At 40.7% G+C, this 26,820-nt stretch overlaps 1 protein-coding gene across 4 annotated transcripts in view; it reads left to right on the top strand.

Annotated features, from left to right (window-relative positions):
• The first annotated feature begins 10,048 nt into the window (after positions 1-10,048).
• The window catches only part of prkx (protein kinase X-linked), a 138,867-nt gene continuing 122,095 nt past the window's right edge, over positions 10,049-26,820 (top strand). For 2 of the 4 annotated variants that reach the window (XR_006311977.1, XM_043692402.1), the window contains exon 1: positions 10,049-10,779. Coding sequence is in view for 3 of the 4 variants with exons in the window: in XM_043692402.1 (XP_043548337.1) it covers positions 10,557-10,779 (223 nt within the window). In the remaining variant the exon portion in view is untranslated. The remainder of the gene's footprint in view (positions 10,780-26,820) is intronic. The other 2 variants (XM_043692400.1, XM_043692403.1) reach the window with 2 other exon arrangements.

Raw genomic sequence — 26,820 nt, 5'->3', positions numbered from 1 at the left:
ACTCACCTATTGTACTCTATGCTACTTTCTCCCCATCCCCACCCTCCTCTCACTTATCTCTCCACCGTTCAGGTTCTCTGCCTGTATTCCTGATGAAGGGCTTTGCCCGAAATGTTGATTTTACTGCTCCTCGGATGCTGCCTGAACTGCTGTGCTTTTCCAGCATCACTAATCCAGAATATGGTTTCCAGCATCTACAGTCATTGTTTTTACACATCCCAGGACACTATTGGCAACCTACAATGGCCAATCCACCTAACCTGCACATCTTTGGACTGTGGGAGGAAATCAGAGCAACCAACAAAACCCACACAGGCACAGGGAGGATGTGCAAACCCCACACAGACAGTTGCCTGAGGGTGGAATCAAACCCAGGTCCCTGGTGCTGTGAGGCAGCAATGCTAGCCACTGAGCCACCCATAAAGTGGTGAGGATTTTTCTGACAACAATGGGAAGAAGGCAGGGGAATGGCACTAAGCAAATAATTCACTCAGAGACTAATTGCAAACATGATGGGTTGGATCACCTCCTTAAGTATTGTGGTTATATGATTCTACAACTGTCCTCATGATCAAGGAAGTATCAGAAAGCTTGTGACAGATAATTCTGCACAAACACAGATAAGGTAATAACAATGACTGCAGATGCTGGAAACCAGATTCTGGATTAGTGGTGCTGGAAGAGCACAGCAGTTCAGGCAGCATCCGAGGAGCAGTAAAATCGACGTTTCGGGCAAAAGCCCTTCTCTCCACCCTTCAGGCTCTCTGCCTTTATTCCTGATGAAGGGCTTTTGCCCGAAACATCGATTTTACTGCTCCTCGTATGCTGCCTGAACTGCTGTGCTCTTCCAGCACCACTAATCCACAAACACAGATAAAGCTGCTGACTGAATATGAGGAAGAATGAGTGGTTGATTTCATCAACAAAAATGATTTGTGGGTGGTATATTCACATGGAATTTTGATGTGGAATGTCACTTGTTGCTAGTAGGAACATATTAGTAATGGCTGGATTATGAAATTGTTCCTTGGGTATTTCCAGAATTATGTCTGATTCAAAGGGCAGAAAAGGTTGATAATGATGACTCATGACATTGTATTATGTTTGCAAAATGTCCATGTTTCAAAATAAAAATGTGAACATGCAATGACATAGAATATATAAGATATTTCTCAGAAATACTTGAGTCAGGGATTTAATCAGGCAGCTGACAGATGAAAGATTATTCCCCCATCTCTTTGCAAGCTCCCCTGTTGAGTTTTACAAAATATTGCAAGCTTATATTGATCGCAAGGCAGGCATTATTGGAACACACAAGGTAGGGGGTCAGTGCTGGTGCTGAGCAGTTCTCCACTACAATACTACCCTCAAACAGAGAGGCATAAAAGGCTGATGGCAGACGTAAGTTAATTGCCACCTTACATGTGAACTGAAACAGGTGGCATAAAATATGAACAGACAGCACCGTAACTATAGCACAACTATAATAACCACCTTTCAAAGCTCAACAAGTTGTGTTATTTGTAGATGTAGCTTCTGCAATTCTTTAATTACAAACATGTTAATTCTCAGTATTTTGCTCACAATCAAAAGGAGAAGTAAGTAAAATAAACAGGAATGCTGGTAAAATTAGAAAATGCACAGGGTAGAGGCAGGAAAGTTCACTTGGCTCATGATGATTTGATTTGATTTGATTTATTATTGTCACACATACCAAGGCACAGCGAGAAGTTTTGTTTTGCATGCAGTTCAAGCAGATCATACCACACAAAGAGCATTATAGTAACAGAACACTGCGAAGAATACAATGTTATGGCTGCAGAGAAAAGGGTTAGTGAGCATGATCAACATGAAACTTAAAATTTGAAAGATCCGTTTGGAAGTCTAATAGCAATGTGGGAGAATCTGTTGGATGTGTATATAAACTTTTAAATCTTCTGCCCAATGGAAGAGGGTGGAAAAGCATATAATCTGGATAAGAGGGATTTTTGATTATATTGACAGCTTTCCTGAGGCAGTGGGAAGTACAGAATGGGTCAATGGATGGAAGGCTGGTTTGCGTGATGGACTGGACTATGTTCACAACTCTCTGTAGTTTCTTGTGGTCTTGGGAAGAGCAGTTGCCAAACCACATTGTTAATACATTTATAAAAATTGCTAAGCGTCCTTGTGGACATGTTGAATATCCTTCGCCTCCTGATGAAGTAGAGACATTGTTGTGCTTTCTTGATCATTGCATTAACATGGGTAGATCAGGACAGATTGTTGGCAACTATCACTCCCAGCAACTTGATGGTCTCAACCATCTCCACCTCAGGAACATTGATGCAGATAGGGACATATCTTCCACTCAGCTTCCTGTAGTTAATGACCAGCTCTTTTATTTTGCTGACATTGATGGTGAGATTGGGAATGGAGGGACTGCGTATGAGGAGAGTTTACGTATGTTGGGCTTGTACTCATTGGAGTGTCACCCTATTGAAATGTACAAGATTCTTAAGGGACCTGAGAGGGTAGATGTGGAGATGCTCTTTCCCTTTGTGGGAGAGTTTAGATTCAGAGAGTGTAAACTCAGAATAAGCAGTTGTACCTGTAAGACAGAGATCAGGAGGAATTTCTTCTCTTAGAAGGTAGTAACCACTTTTGCCCGAAACATCGATTTTACTGCTCCTCAGATCCTGCCTGAACTGCTGTGCTTTTCCAGCACCACTAATCCAGAATCTGGTTTCCAGCATCTGCAGTCATTGTTTTACCTAGGTAGTAACCACAGACTTACTCTTCATCACAGAGTGCTGTTAAGGATGGAACATTAAGTATATTCTACGCTCAAATAGATAGGCTTTTAAACAGGAAGAAAATCAGCGTTAAAGGTAGAAGGTCAAAAAGTGGTTTAAGGGTTTTCAGATCAGCCAGATTTCATTGAATGGCAGAGCTGACTCAATGGGCTGAGTGGCCTACTTTAACTCCAATGTCTTACTAAGCAGATGGTAGAGTGTCAGTCAGCTTCTAAAAGAGGAAGAATTCTTTTGACGTCATATATTTTATTTGGACAGTTCTGGTGAAGACTTTCAGCCACACATTCAGATGTCAACTGAACTTAATTCTAGCATTGCTTGAAATGTTTTTGAAGACGTGCTTCCAGGTTTGGATTAGTCACTGGCTGCTTTCATTTTTACATTGCTTTCATTGAAAATACAGCATAAAAACAAAGACTTTGATTTAAGTAATGTGTATTACATTGTAAAACATTTCAAGGCATGACAACTGAGCTTACAGAAAGAATATTACATCACGCCCTGAAAGTAGATATTAGGGCATTTGACCAAAAGCTAGGCCAAAGTCAAATAGATTTCAAGGAGAGAGTTAGAGGAAGGGGGTGAGGTGGAGCAGGTTAAAGAGGAAATCCAGGAAAATATAAGAGGATATACAAAAGTAGAAAAATAACTAATACTTCAAGATAATTTGATAATTACTCAGAGAGTAGTAAGGGTATGGAATGCTTTGCCTGCAACAGTAGTAGATTCGCCAAGTTTAAGTGCATTTAAGACGTTATTGGACAGACGTATGGACGTACATGGAATAGTGTAGGTGGGATGGGCTTCAGATTAGTATGCCAGGGCGGCGCAACATCGAGGGCCGAAGGGCCTGGACTGCGCTGTAATGTTCTATGTTCTATGTAAGTAACAAAGGAGTGTATTTGGTTATGACTGGATTATGACTGGCATTTTGCTCTCTCCAAAAATGTTATGGACCTGTTGAGTTTCTCCAGCTATTCTTGTTTCCTTTTAAAATGACTGTGATCAATCTAAGGATCAAAAGTATTATCCTCAAATTGGGCTCCAGGCATTGGAAAACACAGGCTTGCTTCATGTTAGCTACATCTCTACACAATGAGCATTACCAGTTTCTCCTATTTCAGCAAAATTGTTGTGTCACACTTTTAAAAAGACTAAAGAAAGGTCACTGGACACAAACTATTAATTCTGTTTTCTCTCCACATGTGCTGGCAAACCCATTGGGTTTCCCTAGCAATTCATGTTTTTTGTTTAAAATTGCCTTGATCTGTGAGTGAGCTAATTATTGGAATCCTCGACAATCTTCTCTCACATCCATTTATTGCCTTTTCATGAAAGTCTGTGTCCTATTTTCCTCCCTACATGTTTGCAGGTAGATTATTTTCAAGTACAATTAAAAAATTTTATGTTTGGATGTCAGCTGAAAGTTAAGCTTACTCTTTAATGCGTATGCTATATAATAGGCTTGCATTGTCAATGACTACAATTTACCTTTAAATATATAGTTCCCTTTCCTATAATAAAATGCTGTAAGGCACATCACTGTAAAGAAACATTTGTGCCCTGTTAGGTGGAATGATTTAGTGAGGGAATTCCTGAGTTTAGGGCCCAGGTGAAACCCGAATTATTGCTGAGCAAGAGCTGCTTGCTAGCACTGTCAGCAATTTCTTCCATCACTTAGCCAATGAGTGAGAGTCAATGAATGAGCTAGGAATTGCCCAGGTTGAATTTGTCCTGCTTCTCAAGGTTAACTTTTGCTGTTTGTTGGGAGGAACATTTCCATATTGTTTGGTAGATACATATAAAGAGAACAGGCCTAGCTAGCGGTACTAGGAAATTGGCGGTATGGTGGTAATATCACTGGGCTAGTAATGAGACCATTCAAGATACTGTTCTGGGATATAGGTTGAAACTCTCCATGACAAAAGGTGAAATTTGAATTCCATTGGAAAAAAAATGGAGAAGAAGGGAAGCAGCTGTTTCCATTGGCAGGAGGCTTGAGAATTAGAGCATCTGAATTTAAGATGATTGGAAAAAGAACTAAAGGGGATGTCAGGAATTTTTAAATGCATCAATTGCTTAGGAATGCACTGCCTGGGTGTGTATCGGAAATAGATAAGACCATAAGACCATAAGATATAGGAGTGGAAGCAAGGCCATTCAGCCCATCGAGTCCACTCTGCCATTCTATCATGGCTGATGGGCATTTCAATGCCACTTACCCTCACTGTCCCTGTATTCCTTAATTCCTTCTGAGATTAAGAATTTATCAATCTCTGCCTTGAAGACATTTAACGTTCCAGCCTCCACTGTGCTCTGTGGCAATGAATTCCACATGCCCACCACTCTCTGGTTGAAGAAGTATCTCCTCATTTCAATTTTAAATTGACCCCCTCTAATTCTAAGGCTGTGCCCACCGGTCCTAGTATCCCTGCCTAACAGAAACAAATTCTCCGTGTCCATTGTTTCTAAGCCATGCATTATCTTGTAAGTTTCTATTAGATCTCCCCTCAACCTTCTAAACTCTAATGAATACAATCCCAGGATCCTCAGTCATTCATTGAATGTTAGGCCTACCATTCCAGAGATTATCTGTGTGAATTTCCGCTGGACACGCTCCAGTGCCAGTATGTCCTTCCTGAGGTGTGGGGCCCAAAACTGGACACTGTATTCTAAATGGAGCCTAACCAGAGCTTTATAAAGTCTCAAAAGCACAACGCTGCTTTTACATTCCAACCTTCTTGAGACAAATGACAACATTACATTTGCTTTCTTAACCACGGACTCAATCTACAAGTCAACCTTTAGAGAATCCTGGACTAGCATTCCCAGATCTCTTTGTACTTTGGCTTTATGAATCTTCTCATCACTTAGATTCAATTGGGGCTCTTGATAATTTCATGATTATCAAAAAAAAAATGCTGGTTTATGTGGAAAAGGCAGAAGAGTAAGACCAGCTTAGCATCTTTATCGGGAATTGAATTGAATGCTCTCAGTCTGCATTGTGACCATTCTGTGAACCTGTGACATGCAGGAATTGGATTTGCCCAACAACCTAGCAGGGCCAGCAGCTGCTTTTACAACAGGACAGCGACCTCATTCCACCATCATAAGCATTAGTGAGAAATCAATCGCTTTTACTAAATATCAAGTATAATGATTAACATGCTTTCTGTTTCTCAGTTTGTGGTTTAATAAAAGATGCAGTTATTTAGTACCTTTCATGGCAGGACATCCAAAAATGCCTTCCAGCGAACTCAGTGAATTATAGTCACCCTCAGTAATGTAGGAAATGTGGCAATAACAAAACTTCCACAACCAACTCTGGGATAATCACGATAATATTTCTTGATTTTGGTTCAGGATTAAAGATTCGCCAGGTCACTAGGGAGAACTATCCCGTTCTTTGTCATAATAATGTCCTGGGACCCATGACATTGACCTCGGAGGGTAGATGGAGCCTCCGTTAGATATCACAACTACATTCCGGTATCACTTTTGGGCACTGCACTGAAATCCGATATCTATTCCATGATCTGCAGTGAACCTCAACTCTTCACATTTTGACTCAGGAGTGAGAGTGCTCACTCCACATATAACACCTCTTGCGTAAAATCTATCTTAATTTTAACTGTTAGCTTATCTTGGGTGTTTACTTCGCCACCGATGTTTACAGTATAAAATTTTTAAAAAGGTGGCGTAAAGAAAACTCTCTGTTCCCTTGTGAATACTGAATAAGGACTGAAATAGAAGACTGAGCCAAATTAGAGAAATTGTTTCCGCTTCTGTGAGTAATTTCTGTCAAAGACATTAGAATGACATGCCACTATTCAAAAGCATTCTACTCTGATGAGAAAAAAACAATGGGGGATCAATTATGCAGTTAAATGATTATAGTCAATTTGTCAGCAGGCATAAGTTATTTATGATCTGGGTTTTATAATGACTTGTGGCGGTCACTCAAAGTGCAGGCGCAGCAAGGATCTAACTGTCTCATGTCTCTTTCCGAGCATAGCACTTCCCTCATTTCTTGGTGGTCACGCGGATCAGTTGCTCCCAACCGAAAAACAAGTCCTCCTCCAGTCATGCTGAGATGACTTTGGATGAGGAGAAATAGGATCAACCACAGTCAGTGGATGTAGAGCAAGAGCAGACAACGTTCCGTGTCACTCAGTAGCATCTGTGAAGAAAACAGACAGGTTGATATTCGGGTGTGGAACCTTCATCTGAACACAGAACAGAGGATAAGTAACACACTGAAAGGTTCTGGGTCATGTCAGAAACAAGTGAATAAACGTTGAACAGTTTACGCAGTAATCCAAACCACGAGAATGGATTATGTGTCTGAATGTTCTGCAGACACAATACATCTTGAGCATTTTTCTTAAATATTTAAATCTCAATATTGAAGGTTTTTGAATCAATGTTGTATCGTATTGATAATAAGCACGTTTACAGTTTATGCCCTGTCACGGGTTAATTTGGTGTTAAGTGATATAATGATTATTAGTCGAATTTTATGATATTTTATGGAAAAATTTCTCACAGTATTTTGATTCCAATATGCAGCTGCATGGAGATCTCATAACTCTGTACCTGTTTAATTTTATTTGCTCAACTACCCATATTCAGCAATATCTAAGTGTACCTGTTCACCAAGAATTGCAGACACCTGATACTTGGTTTACTAACCTTAGTGAAATGAGTCTCAATGGATTTGAAAGATTAATTTACCTCCCCCCATTCCCGGATATCAGATACTGTATATCAAACGATTGTGCTTTATGAATGCTTCTAAAATAAATCGTTGCTGTTTCCCTCTGAAGTTAGTAAACAGAAGCCAAAGGGTCAAGTTTATCTGATATTCAACCTTTGCTGGGTTTATGAGCCAAACACATAACGCTTTTAAACTGGTTTCATGCCAATATTAGAACATGATCCTTGAACCAACTCCAGTGCAGCAATGAATCTATTTGCAGCTACTACACATTTTCTCAACATTTTGCCCTTCCTTGCCAGTTAAAGATTGATGGATATCTGATGGATAATAACAACAACTAGGCTGATATGCTGCCATGACATTAGAACATTCCCAGGTCCATAAGAGGACAAATATAATCAGCCTTCCCTCTTTGTAGGAAAACAGCTGATCTCCTTGTGAAGGAATATTATTGGTTTAGCAGCTGAAGCATCAAGTAAAAAAGTATTAAGATTTGTGGACCTCTGTTATTTGGACCAGTTCATATTTTTATTGGATATTTCATAACCTCATGACTTTGCAAAGCACTTGAGAGTCATTCAGCTACTTTGGAAGCATAGTCACTGTCATAAAGTAGAAAATAGGGCAGTAAATTTTGCACAGGAAGCTCCCACAAGTAACAATGACATAATTAACCAGATATTTAATTTTTTTAAATACAATTTTGATTTAGGGATGTATTTTGGAAAGAATGCTTCTGTTCTTTGCAAGAGGTGAGATCTTTTACATCCATTGAAAAGAAAGAGGAGCCTTGGTTTAGTGTCTGATCCAGATGATGGCACTTCACATAGCTCCCATATAATAGCTGAGAATTTTGTGCTGAAGTAATCAGAGTGGGGTTCGAACCTCCAACTTTGTGACATTAAAGACAAGAGTGCTACCAACGGAGGACTGTCTGTTGCACATAGTGTATTTTAACTGTCCTTTCGGTCCACACTGCAGAATGCCACACCTCTCAAATCAGACATGGTTCTGTTGTATGATCTCTTCAAAAGACACCTGATGTACTCTCCTTGGCTTTGCTTTTGGAGCAAGAGTTGCTGGAATTTTATTTCAAGTGGTGAATTTGGGTAGTGTGGTAGAATTTCAATGATCAGACACCTGATCCAAAGTCACCCACATCCTGCTTTAACTGAGGCTGGTTGGGATTTCTGAGCTTTGGATTAACAGGGAGCTATATTCAGGAGATGATGTGCCAAATTCAAGAATGGAATGTCTTTATATTTATCTCCAAGACTGAGGGTTCCTCACTGAGCAACAGCTTGTGATCATGTACCCACTCCATGTCCCAGCTTTTCCATCAAGTCCTGAACCTCGCAACCCCAGTCCCAGGTCTCTAGGATCAGTGCCCATTATTGAATGATCCTCCCACTGTTGGTTAGTCTTGCAGGGTTGCAGTGATGACACACAATGTTTTTAGAAATCATAGTCAACCTGACTAGCTTGAAGGACCTAAACATCTACTCTTGTTCCTTGTTCATATCATTCAAAATTTAAACAAAGCCTGGTAGTTAATTAATGTAGTGCTGGAAAAGCATAGTAGTTCAGGCAGCATCTGAGGAGCAGGAGAATTGACATTTCACGCATAAGCCCTTCATCAGGCTTATACCTGAAACATCAATTCTCCTGCTCCTCGAATGCTGCCTTACCTGCTGTGCTTTTCCAGCATCACACTCGCGACTCTGATCTGCAGCATCTGCAGTCCTCACTTTCTCCTGGTAGTTAATTGTCAGTAATCATGAACTGGTGGGGAGCACAAGGCACTACAATGAACCATCAGTCAATTACCACCACCAATGCCCCCCCCCACCCTACTATCAGCCACCAACAGACATGGGGAAACCTAAAACTAAATCTAACTCAAACCCAACTATTGCCTCTCCCAGCATCCTCCATCTCTCAAAAGCACCTCCCTGCTGTTGATAAGACCATAAAATACAAAAAACAAAAATTACTGAAAAACGTCAGCAGCTCTGACAGCACTTATGAAGATGATAGCACAGCTAAGGTTTGGGATCCTGCTTCAGAACTATTTTAGCATGGAGTGCATTCAGTTTATAGGGAGATAGGTTTCAATGAGTAAGGGGTGAAGCAGAGAAATTGAGGCAACCAGAGTCACATCGACAGTTCTGAAGAACAGGTGGAGTTCAGGTAAAAGCCCAGAGGGAAGGGTCCAGGTGAAGGGACAGTGTTAGACTGTGAAATATGGGGAGAACTTTTGTCCATCCTCATCCTTCTAAACTTTTTCGAGTACAGACCCAGAGTATAGAGATGTTCAACAGACTCTTGGGTCCAGTTCGTCCATCCAAAATAAGTCCAGTCCCCTTTGCCAGCATTTGGCCCCTTTTTTATTTATACCCTTCCTATTCATATACCCATCCAGATGCCTTTTAAATATTATAACTGCACCAGCTGCCAACTCCTCCTCTGGCAGCTGATTGCATACACACACCGCTCACCGTGTGAAAAAGTTGCCTTTTATATCCCGCCCCCTCCACCCGGAGCTCCGCCCCTCCACCCGAGGCCCTCACCCAGCTTTAACATCAACCAAGCCGCGCCCCCTCGGGGAAGACCACGCCCTCTCACGCTGACCCCCGGCCGCAGCCATGCCAGACCACGCCCCTCCGGGAACCAGACCACGCCCTCTCTCCACGCCGACCCCCAATAGGAGCGGGCTCATTCTTCCCCGCCCCCTTACACTGGCCACGCCCTCCGCCTCGCCACGCCCCAATACCCTTCCCTGCACCCCTCCCCACCTCAGTTTCCAACCGTCGGACGGTTCATGGCGGGAGCGGCGGAGAATGTTGGGACGACCCGCGGGCGTATTTAAAAGTTTTCTGATCCGTCCCCGCGAGCGCCCCCCGAGCTTTCGATGTCTCCCGTTTCTGTGAATGTGTGAAGACTGAAAGAAGTGTTCCCCCCCCCCTCCCCCCGACACGAGTTGTCCCCCTTTTAGGCGGCGGCGAAGTCGATGTGAAGAAGGCTCGATGCGGTGAGGAAAGATGGCAGCGCTGCGAGTCAAGGCGCCGGGCTGCTCCCCGGCCGAGGCCGCCTTACGCCTGCCGGTGTCGAAGGAAGGAGAGCCGCAGCAGCAGCAGCAGCCAGCAGCCGGCGTGGATTTACCGCCTCCTCCACCACCGCCACCACCACCTCCTCCTCCTCCCCCCCTTCCTCCTGCAGCCCGGGATTATCGGTTGGAGGAGCTGGAAACCGTCGCTACAGTCGGTAGGTCTAGTGCCTGGGTGTGGGGGCTGGGGGAGTACCACCGACATTCCTGACCCCCCCCGTCCTGACCCTCCCCCCCCCCCCCCCCCCGTCCTCCCCCCCATAACTGCCATCCATCACACCCCCTTGGTCTTGTAAATTCCTCATTGTCTCTAACTGTTGCTCCAACCAATACATTTGATCTAATAGGATTCACAACCAACGTTTTTATTGCAGATATAATCCTCAGCAATACGTAAACTCTCCCTAAACTCCCACATCCGTCAAGAAAAGCATATCACTCTACAGAGGGCCATTTTTGCTTCTTCCAATCTGCCGACCCAGAAAATAGCACAGTCTTATTCCTCTACAAAACACTGCTCCAGGCTAACTTAATACTTATGTCTTATATTTTTAAATTTCATCAAGAGACATATCTCAATAAAACATAATATCAAGAAAGAACCCACTCTACTCACTACTGCAGATTTAAGCAAGGCCACACTCAAAACTATTCACTTATCCGTTTCTGTGCTGTGACCTGTCCCAAAAAGGTTCCTCAACCAGAAGTTGTGCATTTCACTGTTTGTTAATTTTCCCACTCCAGCAATACATGAATCCAGTAACTGCGCAGGTTCACTGCTGTGGGTTTCTCTCTCTCTCTTTCTCCTGCACTGACCTCACCATGTGCTGCCTTTGTCTGTTCCTGTCCCTTTTAAAAGTGCCATTGTTTTGTTCAGCAACAGCATATAAAACACTAATTGCTGCTCCTGGAATTTGTGGAAATCACCTCCAACACCTAAAATACCTCAAAAAAGGAGCAGCCTGTCACAGCCAGAAATTTTTTCTGTCCCCCATCTTGGATTACCAAGTTCACAACACATTTCCGATAGGAAGGAGACCAGAATTGCGCGCAATATTCCAATAGTGGCCTAACCAATGTCCTGTATAGCCGCAACATGATCTACCAACTCCTGTACTCAATACTCTGAGCAATAAAGGAAAGCATACTAAATGCCGCCTTCACTATCCTATCTACGTGTGACTCCACTTTCAAGGAGCTATGAACCTGCACTCCAAGATGTCTCGGTTTAGGGTGAGAGGTGAAAGATTTAAAAGGGACCTAAGGGGCAACCTTTTCACGTAGAGAGTGGTACATGTTTGGAATGAGCTGCCAGAGCAAGTGGTGGAGGCTAGTACAATTGCAACATTTAAAAGTCATGATTTGGAGATGCCGGTAATGGACTGGGGTGTACAAAGTTAAAAATCACACAATACCAGGTTATAGTCCAACAGGTTTAATTGGAAGTATTAATTCAATTAAACCTGTTGGACTATAATCTGGTGTTGTGTGATTTCTAATATTTTAAAAGGAATGTGTATATGAATAGGAAAGGTTTGGAAGAATATGGGCCAAGTGTTGGGAAATGAGACTAGATTTGGTTCGGATATCTGGTTGGCATGGATGAGTTGGACTGAAGGGGCTGTTTCTGTGCTTTAAATCTCTCTGACTTGCATGCTTACCTTGCAGGTTTAAGTCCTTCAGTGCATGTTGTAGTGTTAATGAGGTTGGGATTAAATGGTTTTTTAAATGAAAAGATGAATTTGTGTAAGATGCTCAAACTTTTTGGTCTTCACCTTTTCAAAATTTGGGATGCATGCCATTTTGAGTTATCTAGGGTGATTTAAGTTTCACATATTTGACGTCACTGGGAACCAGCAAAGCCTGAATTAAGATTGCCAAACATACAGCATGAATTTTCACAGTGGAGGTTATGGGTCTCGGAATGGCTGACTGCACACTGATTTTCCATATTTATGGTTGTGGAATTTTAAAACTGTGCTGGTGTTGGAAGCAGAACTGATGTGTTTTCTGGGCAATGTTTAATAAATGATAGCATCCTTCAAAACTCATTTGTCTCTGTTACCAGGTGTCTCACCAAGCCATGTTTATTTTGCTTTTTGCATACAAGTGAATAGAACGCACATTCTTTTAAAAGAAATAAACCTAGTTCGAGCAAGCTCTTTGCACTGTCAAGAACATACTGAGGAAATCTAGTGGTGGCAATAAACATTTCATTTGCTCACTGAAGACCATTAACTGGGTGAAATGTGCAAAGTATTTAATTGTCAGTGATGTTAAAAAAGCCAGTCGTAAATATGGAAATGAAGTTGAGTGAGGATGGGATTATTTGAATTGGTTCCACCATTGAATAACTTGCTATCCTTCTATTTGGATTCTAGTGGAAGTTTGTCATTTTGGATCAGCACTTGGCTTTAGTGTATGGATAAAGCCAGAATATTTGAGAAGGGGAGTACCCTGGAGGTCATATGGACCAAGACACTAATTTCATAAGTTAATGCAGTTAGAATTGAATCAGTTATTTTTGCTAAGTTTACAATTGTAGCTTTCTTCAGTTGATAGGTTTATTTGCAGTTTGTTTTGGAAATTGTGGTAAATTCTTCCGATGAATCCTCTAAATATTACAAATTTTATTGTAAATTACTATGTTCAGTTGACATAAGGTGCTTGACAGAAATGTACTGCTTTCAGTTGATGTCAGAGTTTTAACCCGTATGTATCAATGGTGAATTTTGAGTGTTTTTTGGTTGCATTTTTAATATTGGCTGTTTATTTTGACATTTGCTTATAAATTTGTTAACCCAATAGTTAATCAGGGACTCCTGGTTCTTGGTTTGATATTTGTCTGATGCAACAGAAATTGTTACACTTTGGCTTGGTTTACATGATAAAATGTAACTTTGTAAAGAAAAATTATTTTAGTTCCGGGCAGTTAGAACAGAGATTAAAAATCCCTATGCACTCATTGTCATAAGGAATGAACAATTCTCCAACAACAATTTGAAAGTAAAATCTAAATATGATGTAATAAATTGCTCCAAGGTATTTTCCAGGAGCATTGTACAATATAATTCCACACTAAAGAGATATTGGGGCGAAAGATGGAAGTTTTAAGATTTGGTTTAAAGGAGGGGAGGTTCAGAGAGGGTATTCCAGAGTGTTAAAGTTTAACTGCATAAAATAGGATAAATGCCAATTGAAGCTTGTGGAATCTCTTGCATTTTAAATGTTGGAGTTATGTTGCTTTAAGAAGTTAAAAGCTACAAAGGTAGTATTAGAAACTACACGTCGGCTTGCTGAGCCAGAAATATCTGTTAATTCATTTACCTCATTAATTCAGGATATTAGAGTATAAATTATGAATAGATTGTTTCACATTTCTAACTCCTATACTAAAACATAGTTTGTTCATGATTGTGGAATCTGTAGCTTTAATCTTTTACTAAGTGCCTAGGCTTTCAAAATGTTTCTGTTTAAAACAAAAATAACTTAGCAGATTGAAACACACATTGGATGACCTTCTCCAGGATCAAAACAACAGCCAACTACATGTGGTAAGTTAAAGGGAAGGATGTACATTTGACCTACATGGGGTCATATGGGTTACTGGATGGCCATGTAACTTAGAAAAAAAACATTGACCAGGCGACCAGAATTCGAGGAGTGCAGACATATTGGAAGACATTACAAAGATAGGGCTGGGTGAAGGCTTGGACAATTTGCTTTAGAAGGATGAAAATTTTAATATTGAGATGTTACTTGACCAACATTTAGTGTAAATTGGTAAGCAAAATAGTGATAGGTTAGTGGACTTAGTGTGAGATTGAGCATGGACAGCAGAGTATTAAATGACCTCACATTTGTATAATTTGGAATTGAATGTGTTAGAATCACTCCAGTTTTATCTGTGTGATCTGGATGATGCTAGTTTGGAAATATTAGTTACTCATTCCTATTTGCCTTCAAGATGATGGTCAGCTTTCCCTTACACTTCTGAAACATTTTAAGCTGATTGTGCTACCAAGATATTTTGAGGATTTCTAAGATCTTGACTCACTGGCAGTGAAGTCAAGATAATATGAACCTTGGAGATGGCAATACTCCTGTAATAATAGAAGTCACTGGGTAATTTATTGAGAATAAGTGTCATTTGCCTGTAAATTACTTTTTTTGTTAATAGTCATAACTATAATCACCTTTTCGTGTTCAGGAAAGTGTTTCTACGATAGTGAAATTCCATTTCTATTGCAGAAATTTTGAATCCCAGAAATTGTAGGGTGGTATCAATGAATAGAAAACCCTTTTAAAAAATGTTGATTCATTTTATGCTTGTTCTCCTCATTTCAGCAAAAAGACCTGGGCATGATAATATACTAAGTTGCATTACATTCAACTGAAAATACATCTCATTGTTTTTGAATATCCTGATATTGACAGCAGTTAACACTTATGTGATTCACAACTTTGCTTTGGAACATAAATACATAGAAGTACAAACAGAAGTCAGCCATAGATCCTCTTCAGCCTCAATCCTTCAAGAATGATTACATTATTTTCAAGCACCCTATCCCCATATGACTTGGTTCCCTTAGTGCCTAAAGATCTATTAATGTAAGTCTTGAATATACTTTTTCAGCATCCATGGCTTTGGGCTAGAGATTGACTGACTCCAAATGACCTCTGCATGTGGTGGCATGCATGCAATCGTGCCAGGTGGCCAACCTATTCAGGAACTTTTAACTTTAAGCTGTACAGTTTAGAGGAACGTCAGACGCCTCTGACCTTCTACCTTCTCATACACTTTTAAGGAGTTTATGTATTTCAATGAGATTACCTCTTGAAGCCCCTTTTTCAGTCTCTTCTCACAAGGCAGCCCCCTCATCCTGGGAATCAATGTAGCAAATCCTTTTGCATTTCCTCTTGTCGTCCTGCTTCCTCCCCACTCCCCAGTCGGGAGAACAATCGCCCGTGTGCACGGAGACACGAGTTCATGGCCGTCTCGGAAAGAGCAGTTTCTCAATGAACTATATAGTCATTTTAATCCAGATAAGGCAACATACATATTAATTGGGTGACTGTTACAATCAGCGACTATCAATAGCAGAGACCAAACCCTTTACTGTTATCCAATGAATTTTCTTAACCTTGTTAATTAGAATTCATACAATGGATACATTTCTCCTTGTTAGCTGACCTTGCATACTGAGTGCTTCCAATATTGTAAAATGGCTCGACATAATTGATTTTCCACCTTGTTATCTGATCTGAGTCATGCTCAGCTGAACCTCTTATTTCAGAAAACTCATAACTTAACTCTTTCCCTGCCTGCTTATGACCTCTACACATTCTCACTCTATAAAATATATACTTTTAAATAAGGAGACCCAATACTGTACTCCAGATGTGCTCTCAATTTTTTTTAGATTAGATTAGATAGATTAGATTACTTACAGTGTGGAAACAGGTCCTTCGGCCCAACAAGTCCACACCGACCCGCCGAAGCGTAACCCACCCATACCCCTACATTTACCCCTTTACCTAATACTACGGGCAATTTAGCATGGCCAATTCACCTGACTTGCACATCTTTGGACTGTGGGAGGAAACCGGAGCCCCCGGAGGAAACCCACGCAGACACTGGGAGAACGTGCAAACTCCACACAGTCAGTCGCCTGAGTCGGGAATTGAACCCGGGTCTCTGGCGCTGCGAGGCAGCAGTGCTAACCACTGTTTTCCTTCTCTCTTATACTCCAACTCTTCTGTAATATGCCATTTGTTACCTTTTACATAACATGTCATTTGCCTTGCTGGTTTCATGTAGTACCTGCATACCATGAAAGTAGTAATGGATGTTATATAATCTGTGAAAGATTGATAAATTTGATGTTTCCTTTTTGGTATTAAAACTTCTACATTTCAAACATTTGATTGCAGTTGATGGTGACTTGAGATTTTTGTTGTTTTTAGTTTGTATTTGGACTGGAATTATTTCGGAAGCACTTTGAAATCCTGCTAGTGTTGCAAAGCCCTGATATTTTAGTTCAGTCCATTACATTTAAAAAAAGTCTTATTGATGGAAATTAGAAATCTGCTTGACTTTGCTCTGAGAGCACGTCTGATGTGATACCACAAACTTTGAGGCCAACTTAACATTCAGTTGAACTGCCCTTAGTTTCCAGCCTCTCAAATTATATTCATTTTCTCCATTTGAGGAATTTGCTGTACCATCTGTCACTGTGGTCATATTTGGGTATCTCACAGGGTGCTGCTTTAGCATTCAGCTTTTTTTTGTTGAAACTGGTCAGTTCCTATTGTTCAGTGACAAAAGCAACAAAACAGCTGCCAGGTACAATTCTTGGCTCCTGGTTTACAGTCTGAGCAGTGTGGGTGGGGAGGCTTTTGTGTGGTCACTGTGTTGGAGTGACCTACTCTTGATACGCACTGTGCCATGAAGATAATAGATTGAGCAGTTTGTGATTTTGGATGTTACTTCATGTTGAGATACAATCAAAGTTTTTTTTGCTGAGTTATGCGTTGCACATTTGTTAGGATTGACTAGGATTATTGTTATCAGTGATTTTGCAGCCGACCTACACACAACTCAGAGGTTTGAGAAGAGTTTTTATGGTTTACCATAAAACAGCATGCAGTGTACAAAGAATGAAAACATAATCACAGTTTGAGCTCTTATTGCAAGATCTGACTATGAAGGGGTTGGATGGTCACACCCAGTCATTCTTTCCTCCTGGTAATGCAGTCATGAACATTTGTCACCGATTTTGAATGTTTAACATTTTTGGTATTCTGACTAAATAGATATATCATGGGCTGTATCACAGTACAAGGCTTTAATCTTTGTGCAGGTAAGTAGGGGTTTAGGTTGAGGACCATGAGACACTTTTAAAAAAGTAAAGGGGAATGAAACTTCAGTCTGAGAGAAGGAAAATATTTTTTACTCCGATGAATCTCTGCAATTCTGTACCACAGCGGGCTGTGCTTAAGGTAGAGCTTAATGAATTTCTGATTACCAGTGGCATACAAAGTTATAGGGTTGGGATGAGTAAATGGCATGAAAGTGCTTGATCAACCATGACTGTACTGAATGGGGGGAATAGGCAGATGGGCTGAATGGCCTACTTCTGTTCTTATGTTCCGTTCTGTTGTGTAAGAAATACCATTGTTCCATCCAAAATATCTTGGAATGGATTAGTGATAATGGGTATGTATGACCAATGAATAAGACAAGGATAAAATTAAGACATCACTGCTTATTCATGAATGAGTTGCTGAAGTTTGTTAATAATTTCATAGTTTGGCAATCAGTCAGAACTTTGCATGGCTTGTTTATAATTTTATATTGGACATTGTGGACATAGCTGTAAAGATAAAAGACAGTTAACATACAAATATTTTTGCTCCTATTGATTTACTTAGTTTGGATTATTTCATGACATAAATCAAATATCTGGAACTAGCCCATATTATCAACGAAGCTTTGAGTTATATTTCAAAGTTTGCATCAGTACGATTTGAACTCTTAACCTTTTTAGAGTTACTAATTCAGTCTTATAACCACATATACTCAACGTAGTAAGTGAACTGGAGCCTATCTTCAGTTATGACTACATACTCATGTTATCACCTGGCTGAGTTTTACACACACTCATGATTGTACAATTTTGACTTGAAAAAAGTGAGGCAAATTTTTCCTCTTAGATTGTATAGAGTCAGAGTGAACAGCACGGAAGTAGACCCTTCGGTCCAACTTGTCCATACCAACTAGATATCCCAACCCAATTTAGTCCCACCTGCCAGCACCCAGCCCACACCCCTCCAAACTCTTCCTATTCATATACCCATCCAGATGCCTTTTAAATGTTGCAATTGTACTCGCCTCCACCACTTCCTCGGCAGCTCATTCCATACACGTACCATCTTCTGTGTGAAAAAGTTGCCTCTTGGGTTTCTTTTGTATCTTTCTCCACTCGCCCTAAACCTATGCCTTCTAGTTCTCTATTCCCCCACCCCAGGGAAGAGGCTTTATCTATTTATCCTATCTATGCCCCTCACAATTGTATAAATCTCTATAAGGTCACCCCTCAGCCTCAGACACTCCAGGGAAAACAGCCCTAGACTATTCAGTCTCTCCCTATAGCTCAAATCCTCCAACCCTGGCAACATCCTTGTAAATCTTATCTGAACCCTTTCAAGTTTCACAACATTTTTCTGACAGGAAGGAGACCAGAATTGCATGCAGTATTCCAAAGGTGGCATAACAGATAACTAATAATTGGGAATGTTGATCATATTAAGTGATTTCAAAATACCTTACTGCTGGTATCAAGTTTTAGATTTACATGTCTAATCATTTTCATATTTTCTTATTGAAAGTTTGAAATGTATTTTGTTCTTGGATGTTGATCAGCACTATATAGTTAATGGGGATATTCAAAAACAAATTGATCCGAAGCCTACAGGAACTTTCAATTATTCAGAAGTCTACTAACGCTTAAGTTCTTGCTCAACTATCACTCTTATTATGACTAATCTGTCATAGCATTCCACACCCCAGACATATGTTTCAAGATTCTAAACTTTATTTACAAATTTCTTTTTGTTCTCTCCATTGTGAGCCAGTAACAGTAAATATCTGATGTTAAGATTACTTAACCTTCACTCCTCCCTAAAACATATTGACACCAAGAACAGCTACGTAAGAATCCTACTCATTGACTAGTGCTCAGCCTTCAACACTATTATCCCTTCAAGACTGATTCCTAAACTTAGTGATTCTGGACTAAGCCCCACTCTCTGCAACTGGATCCTCAGTTTCCTGACCCTCAGGCCACAATCAATGAAGATCATATTTCATCCTCAACACTGAAACCCCCCAGGGGTGCATACTCAGCCCCCTACTGTCCTCACTGTATACCCCGACTGCTTCGCCAAATACCAGATGAATGCCATTTTCAAGTTCACTGATGACACCACCATAGTCGGTCGAATCTCAGATGGCGACGAAACAGACTACAGATGGGAGGTGGAAGACTTAGAAAAAAGGTGCCAAGGAAGTCGTTATTAACTTTTGGCAGGATGTTACTCCACACACACCATAGAGGTGGAACGAGTAGTGTGTGTCAAGAAATTTGGCATGACGGCAAATACCCTTGCCAACTTTTAATGGTGCGCCATCGAGAGCATTCTGTCTGGATGTATCATTACCTGGTATGGCAACTATACTATTCAGGATCTGAGACGATTACAGAGAGTGGTGAACATGGCCTGGACAGTCACAAAGACCAACCTCCCATATGTAGAATCCATCCACCAGGCCCACTGTCAAGGATAGGCTGCCAACATTCTTAAAGATCCATCCCACCCTGGCAATGTTTTTCTACAACCTTTACCATTTGGGAGAAAGTACAGAAGCCTGAATACACGCACTAGCCGGTTTAGTAACAGTTTCTACCCTACTGTTGTTAGAATACTGAATGGACTCTCAAACTCTTAACATTTGCCTGAACCGGTGTTTTTGTTTTGCGGTGTTTACCTATTATTTAGTTATCTATGCTATTTAACTCTGTGATCTGCCTATATTGCTCGCAAGACAAAGCTATTCGCTGCCTCGGTACAAATGGCAATAAGTTCAAGTCAAGTCAAGTCACCCAACCTACCCTACCCGGTTAAGGAAAATAAAGTACTTACAAATAAGTATGTAGCACCTTTCATGACCTTAAGATGTCTTGACATCCTTCACAGCTGAATACTCTTAATAATTTTGTTTAAGTATAATGCAAATACACAATCCTTGATCTGAAATCCGAAGTTTTTGTTGTGAAGGTTTTGTCTGCATAACAAAGTTTTTTGGCGTGCAAGCAGTTAACCCAACTCCACACCCACATCAGTCACATATGACGTGGCATTGTGGCCCAGTATTGGCAGGTGTCAATTCTGTCTTCGTGCTCGTAGTACTCACAGCTGTATCTGCTGTTCGGTAAGATTTTTTAGATTTCACCATTAAACGGTCACTTATTCCGAAATCTGAATTCCATAAACCAGCTGGCCCCGTGGGTTTCAGATAAAGGAATGTGTACCTGTACCATTTGTTACAAACGTAGTTGGTTGGAATCAAGTAAAACTTATAATTGCAAGTAAACTGAAATACTGATGATGGAATCAGTCAATACAATTGTGTAAATGCTCACAAACATTTTACAGTCTGAAGAATGAAACGTGGTTCTCTTCTGTTGGCAAGTGCTCTGATTTATTTCCAGCGCACAAAGTGAAATAACCAATCTGCCTGCCCAAGATAGATTAAAAATAAACGGGGAAAGGCTTCAGAAATCTGAAACAGAGGTTTGGGAATTCTAGTTCAGGATAGTCTTCAAGGTGTTATGGGCCAGACCAAATCCCCTTCAAATATATCAAGTAGATAGCCAAAGCCCTAACTTTTATTTTATGTTAAAGGTAAGTGTATGGTGCTGTGTTTCAGATGTAGCTCAGTTGGTAACTCTACTTGGCTTTATGCCAAACAAACTTTATTTTTACCTTACAGTTAAATGGAAGCAAACGAAAGAAGAATTGGTGTAACTTTAACTCTATTGGAAAACTTAACTGAATAAGACATTACTTAACCGCTAAATAGCAACTGTTACAATATAGTACCATTCCTTGGCAAAGGTAAAGTCAGTCAAACAGATTCTCACTGCTGCCAGATTCGCATGTATGACAGAGAAAGAGATATGGCAGCTTTCACAACTAGCTTTAAAAACCCAGTAACTATTGAAAGCTAAATTTAAAACCCTGGTCCTGTTGGAGCCTGACTCCACCCATTCATTATTGTTCTAACCATAAAAACAATCCAAGAGCTCACAAGCTGTTTACTTTATTGACTTTGAATAGATAATTTGGTGCCTTTGTCTTTAAAACCTCTCTTCACAACAAAACTGGACAAAATACACTTAAAGCAATAGTATTGTCACAAAGGTAACATGCAACTTCATATGGCAGTTAGGATGGCAAATGCAGTGTTAATGTTCATTTTAAGAGGGGGAGAATGCAAGAGCAGGGACTGTGTAAGGATCCGGTCAGACTTCATTTGGAATATTGTGAGCTGTCTTGGCCCCGTAACTAAAGAAGGATGTGCTGGCTTTTCGAGAATAATCCTCGGAATGAGGAGTGGAAGTGCATAACTTAGGAGTAAAGAGATGACTACTCTTGAGAACTGAGATGAGGAGGAATTTCTTTAGACAGAGGATGGTGAATCTGTAAAACTCATTGCCGCAAATGGCTGTGGAGACCAAGTCATTTAGTATATTTAAGACAGAAATAGGTAGGTTTTTGACTAGTATAGTGATCGGAGGGCTGGGGTAAGGCAGGAGAATTGGGTTGAGAAGCATATCAGCCATGATCAAATGACAGGGCAGATTTAATGGGCCAAATAGTCTAATTCTGCTCCTGTGTCCTTTGGTCTAAAACACCTTTCAGATTTATGTCAAGAAGTCAAAACAGGTTGCATTTTGGAATTGTTCTGTGTACATTCCATAATGTTTTTATACCACCATTTCACATTGTCATTTTACTTTCCTGTCCAAAGCAAATTTATTGTCTGAATTTGTATCAGAAAGTGTCAGGTTGGAAGACCTGGATTCAAATTCTGCCAGGACTTGAGGATTGTCTTGAATACTACGGTGTAGTATTGAAGACAATGGATGAGTAATTGAGCTGTTTTAAAATTTGAACTATTGAATTTGCCCATGTTTTATTCATAATATTTTCACTGGTTTCCAATTCCGTTTGTTAAGCTAAGATGGTGTTTATATTAGTACTTTTAAAGATATTTAATAATGTATTTCCAAAAGATCTTACAAATCTGATTTTTCATTCAATGATGCAAAATTGTGTGTGCCTTTGCTTTTGGATATGTAAACATGTGAAGTTTAAATATTCAGAACCTATTGCAAGAGCCCAAACATTGATATAGCATGGTTAAATGTAGACTGAAGCTTGTGCTGCTCTACAATAGGCTTTGGTCCTCCTGTCAGAAATACTTCTAGCTATGTCTGCAGACTCAAACATAGATTTCTGCCCTTTACAAATTGAGAAGATTCCAAGGTTCCCTTTTACAAAATAATTTTTGGATGTACCTAGCCTAAACATTGCTAAAAGGAGACAAGAAGTTGAAACTTCGTCTTGCATTCATTGGGACGAGGACCACAAGAAACAGACTTGAAAAAGGACACAACTGTTTGGACAGCATGAGAAGCGGGTGCTGACCAGTGAGGCCTTTGGTATGAAGATGCAGCAAAAATAGATCACTTTTAATCTTGGTTCCCAAATCAATTTCGTAGATTGGTCAGATTGTTGTCACCATGAGAATGCACCAGTGTCCATGACCCCTTTTTTTTCCCAATGATAAAAAAGTATAATAAATGCACAAATTTCTTTCCTCTACAAATATTAAATAGGGTCTTGCGTATACACATATGTAGTTTCTAGCTCATAAAAGCTTTTTACTGCAAGCCTAATGATGTTAAATTAATTTCTGGAGTAATTCTAAGTACGTTCTGGATTATTTAATAAATTATATCCAGTAGCATGAGACCATAAGAAAGAGGAAGTAAGGCCATTTGGTCCATCGAGTCCACTCCGCCATGCAATCATGGCTGATGGGCATTTCAACACCACTTAGAGTCATAGTCATAAAGATGTACAGCGTGGAAACAGACCCTTCAGGCCAACCCGTCCATGCTGACCAGTTATCTCAACTCGATTTATCCCACCTGCTGGCACCCATATCCCTCCAAACCCTTCCTATTCATATACCCATCCAAATGCCTTTTAAATGTTGCAATTGTACCAGCCTCCACCACTTCTTCTTTCAGCTCATTCCATAAACGTACCACTCTCTGCATGAAAAGGTTGCCCCTTAGGTCTCTTTTATATCTTTCCCCTCTCACCCTAAACCACTGTCCTCTAGTTCTGGACTCCCCCACCTCAGGGAAAAGACTTTGTCTATTTATCCTATCCATGCCTCTCAATTTTGTAAACTTGTATAAGGTCACCCCTCACCCTCCGACGCTCCAGGGAAAACAGCCCCAGCCTGTTCAGCCTCTCCCTATAGCTCAGATCCTCCAACCCTGGCAACATCCTTGTAAATCTTTTCTGAACCCTTTCAAGTTTTACAACATCTTTCTGATAGGAAGGAGATCAGAATTGCATGCAATATTCTACCAGTGGCCTAACCAATGTCCTGTACAGCCACAACATGACCTCCCAACTCGTGTACTCAATACTTTGACCAATAAAGGAAAGCATACCAAACGCCGCCTTCACGAACCTATCTACTTGTGCCTCCACTTTCAAGGAGCTATGAACCTGCACTCTAAGATCTCTTTGCTCAGCAACACTGCCTAGGACCTTACCATTAAGTGTATAAGTCCTGCTAAGATTTGCTTTCCCAAAATGCAGCACCTCGCATTTATCTTAATTAAACTCCATCTGCCACTTCTCAGCCCATTGGCCCATCTGGTCAAGATCCTTTTGTAATCTGAGGTAACCTTCACTGTCCACTACACCTCCAATTTTGGTGTCATCTACAAACTTACTAACTCTATCTCTTATGCTCGCATCCAAATCATTTATATAGATGACGAAAAGTAGAGGACCCAGCACCGATCCTTGTGGCACTCCACTGGTCACAGGTCTTCAGTCTGAAAAACAACCCTCTGTCTTCTACCTTTGAGCCAGTTTTGTATCCAAATGGCTAGTTCTCCCTGTATTCCATGAGATCTAACTTTGCTAACCAGTCTCCCATGGTGAACCTTGTCAGACACCTTACAGAGATCACATCTACCGCTCTGCCCTCATCAATCTTCTTTGTTGCTTCTTCAAAAAACTGAATCAAGTTTGTGAGACATGATTTCCCATGCATAAAGCCATGTTGACTATCCCTAATCAGTCATTGCCTTTCCGAATATATGTACATCCTGTCCCTTAGGATTCCCTCCAACAACTTGCCCACCACCGATGTCAGGCTCACTGGCCTATAGTTTCCTGGCTTGTCCTTACCACCCTTCTTAAACAGTGGCACCACGTTAGCCAACCTCCAGTCTTCCAGCATCTCATCTGTGACTATCGATGATACAAATATCTCAGCAAGAGGCCCAGCAATCACTTCCCTAGCTTCCCACAGAGTTCTAGAGTACACCTGATCAGGTCCTGCGGATTTAACCACCTTTATGCATTTCAAGGCATCCAGTACTTCTTCCTCTATAGTATGGGCATTTTTCAAGATGTCTCCATCTATTTCCCTACATTCTATATCTTCCATGTCCTTCTTCACAGTAAATACTATTGCTTACCCGCACTCTCCCCGCATCCCTTAATTCCTTGCGAGATGAAGAATTTAACAATCTCTGCCTTGAAGACATTTAACTTCCCAGCCTCCACTGTGCTCCATGGTATTGAGTTCCACAGGCCCACCACTCTCTGGCTAAAGAAAAGTCTCTTCGTTTCCGTTCTAAATTGACCCCCTCTAACTCTAAGGCTGTGCCCATGGGCCCTGCCTGACGGAAACAATTTCCCAGCGTCCACCTTTTGTAAGCCATCTTGTAAGATTTTATTAAATCTTCCCTCAACCTTCTAAACTCTAATGATTACAATCCAAGGATCCTCAGCCGTTCATCATATGTTAGGTCAACCATCCCAGGGATCTTCCATGTGAATCTCCACTGGACACGCTCCAGTGCCAGTATGTCCTTCCGAGGTATGAGGCCCAAAACTGGACACAATATTCTAAATGGGGCTTAACCAGGGCTTAATAAAGTCTCAGTAGCACGTCTCAATAGCAGAGTCATATCTGATGATGGATGTGCTGGTAATGCATTATTGGCATGCTGTGTAGTATGAATGAACAACTGGTTATGTTGTTTGCAGTGCACCAATTATTGGGATGTATGGCCTACATTAATGGCATCATGCTAGCATCCAAACTCATCACATCCATTTATGTCATAGGCAAGATGTCTTTTTGGTTAGATGGCTGCACCGTGTCATTAGCGAAAACTATTTATACTCGCTGCCAAATAGAGCATCAGGCAGTCTGCTTCATCTGTTAAAAGTTTAGAGATACTCCTTTGCAGGCTAATCAGAGGTAGACTGGGCACTGTTCAGGATTAAAAATGGTGAATATAATTTTCATGAATTTTCATGGTATTAAGTCCTGACTTGCTGCAATCACATGGGATCACATCTGGAGCATTGCGTACAGTTATGGTCTCCTTTATTGGAAATATGATGTTCAAGTCTGAGGGAGTGCTCTATCCCAGGCAACATCCTGGTGAATCTTCTCTTTACCACATCCTCCTTTATAATGTGAAAATCCATATACGCGATATGAATTGCACTACCCTCATCTACACATCTGATCATCTCTTCAAAAAAAGTTAATCAAATTTGTTCAGCATAACTTCCCTCTGACAAAGCTGTGCTTTGTCAAACCTTGCCCCTCCAAGTGAAGAAAAATTATTTGCCCCTCAATTTTTTTCAATAGTTGCCCTACCACTGATGTACGACTCGCTGGTCTGTGATTACCTGGTTTACTTCTATCATCCTCTTGAAAAGTGAAACACATTAGCTGTCTACCACTCCTCAAGGGTTCCCCCATGGTCGGAGAGAAATTAAAAGTTGGTGGCCACAAACTTTACATATAATACTATCTTTGTATTAACTGTTCAGCACGCTGTTGTGTAAAACCTAAGCAGTAAAGATAAATAAGATCAAGTGGAGTTTCTCTGTTTTGGTTCCTGGCCCGTACTGTTGCATTGCAGTTTCAATAGCAGCCTTGCCCTCTTCAAACATACAAGAAATAGTTTTTTAAAAAGTTATCTGCTCTAATATGCAACGGATTAGAAAAATAACTTCACACATAGTAAAATCTGTGTTCCCATCTGCCATTAGGCAGCAGATCCTAAATATGACCACATTATGACAACATATGACAAGATTGTCTGACCAGAGGAGAGGCCATATTGGATTTGGTACTTGGTAATGAACCGGGACAAGTGATGGGCTTGTTAGTGGGTGAACATTTTTGTGATGGTGACCACAATTCTGTGACTTTCACCTTGGTTATGGAGAGAGATAGGTGCGTGCAACAGGGTAGGTTTTACAATTGGGGGAAGGGTAAATACGATGCT

This window comes from Chiloscyllium plagiosum, chromosome 6 (assembly GCF_004010195.1).
Source record: "Chiloscyllium plagiosum isolate BGI_BamShark_2017 chromosome 6, ASM401019v2, whole genome shotgun sequence".
Lineage (NCBI taxonomy): Eukaryota > Metazoa > Chordata > Chondrichthyes > Orectolobiformes > Hemiscylliidae > Chiloscyllium > Chiloscyllium plagiosum.
The sequence above is the reverse complement of the archived record's forward strand: the minus strand, read 5'-3'. Positions and strand labels throughout refer to the sequence as shown.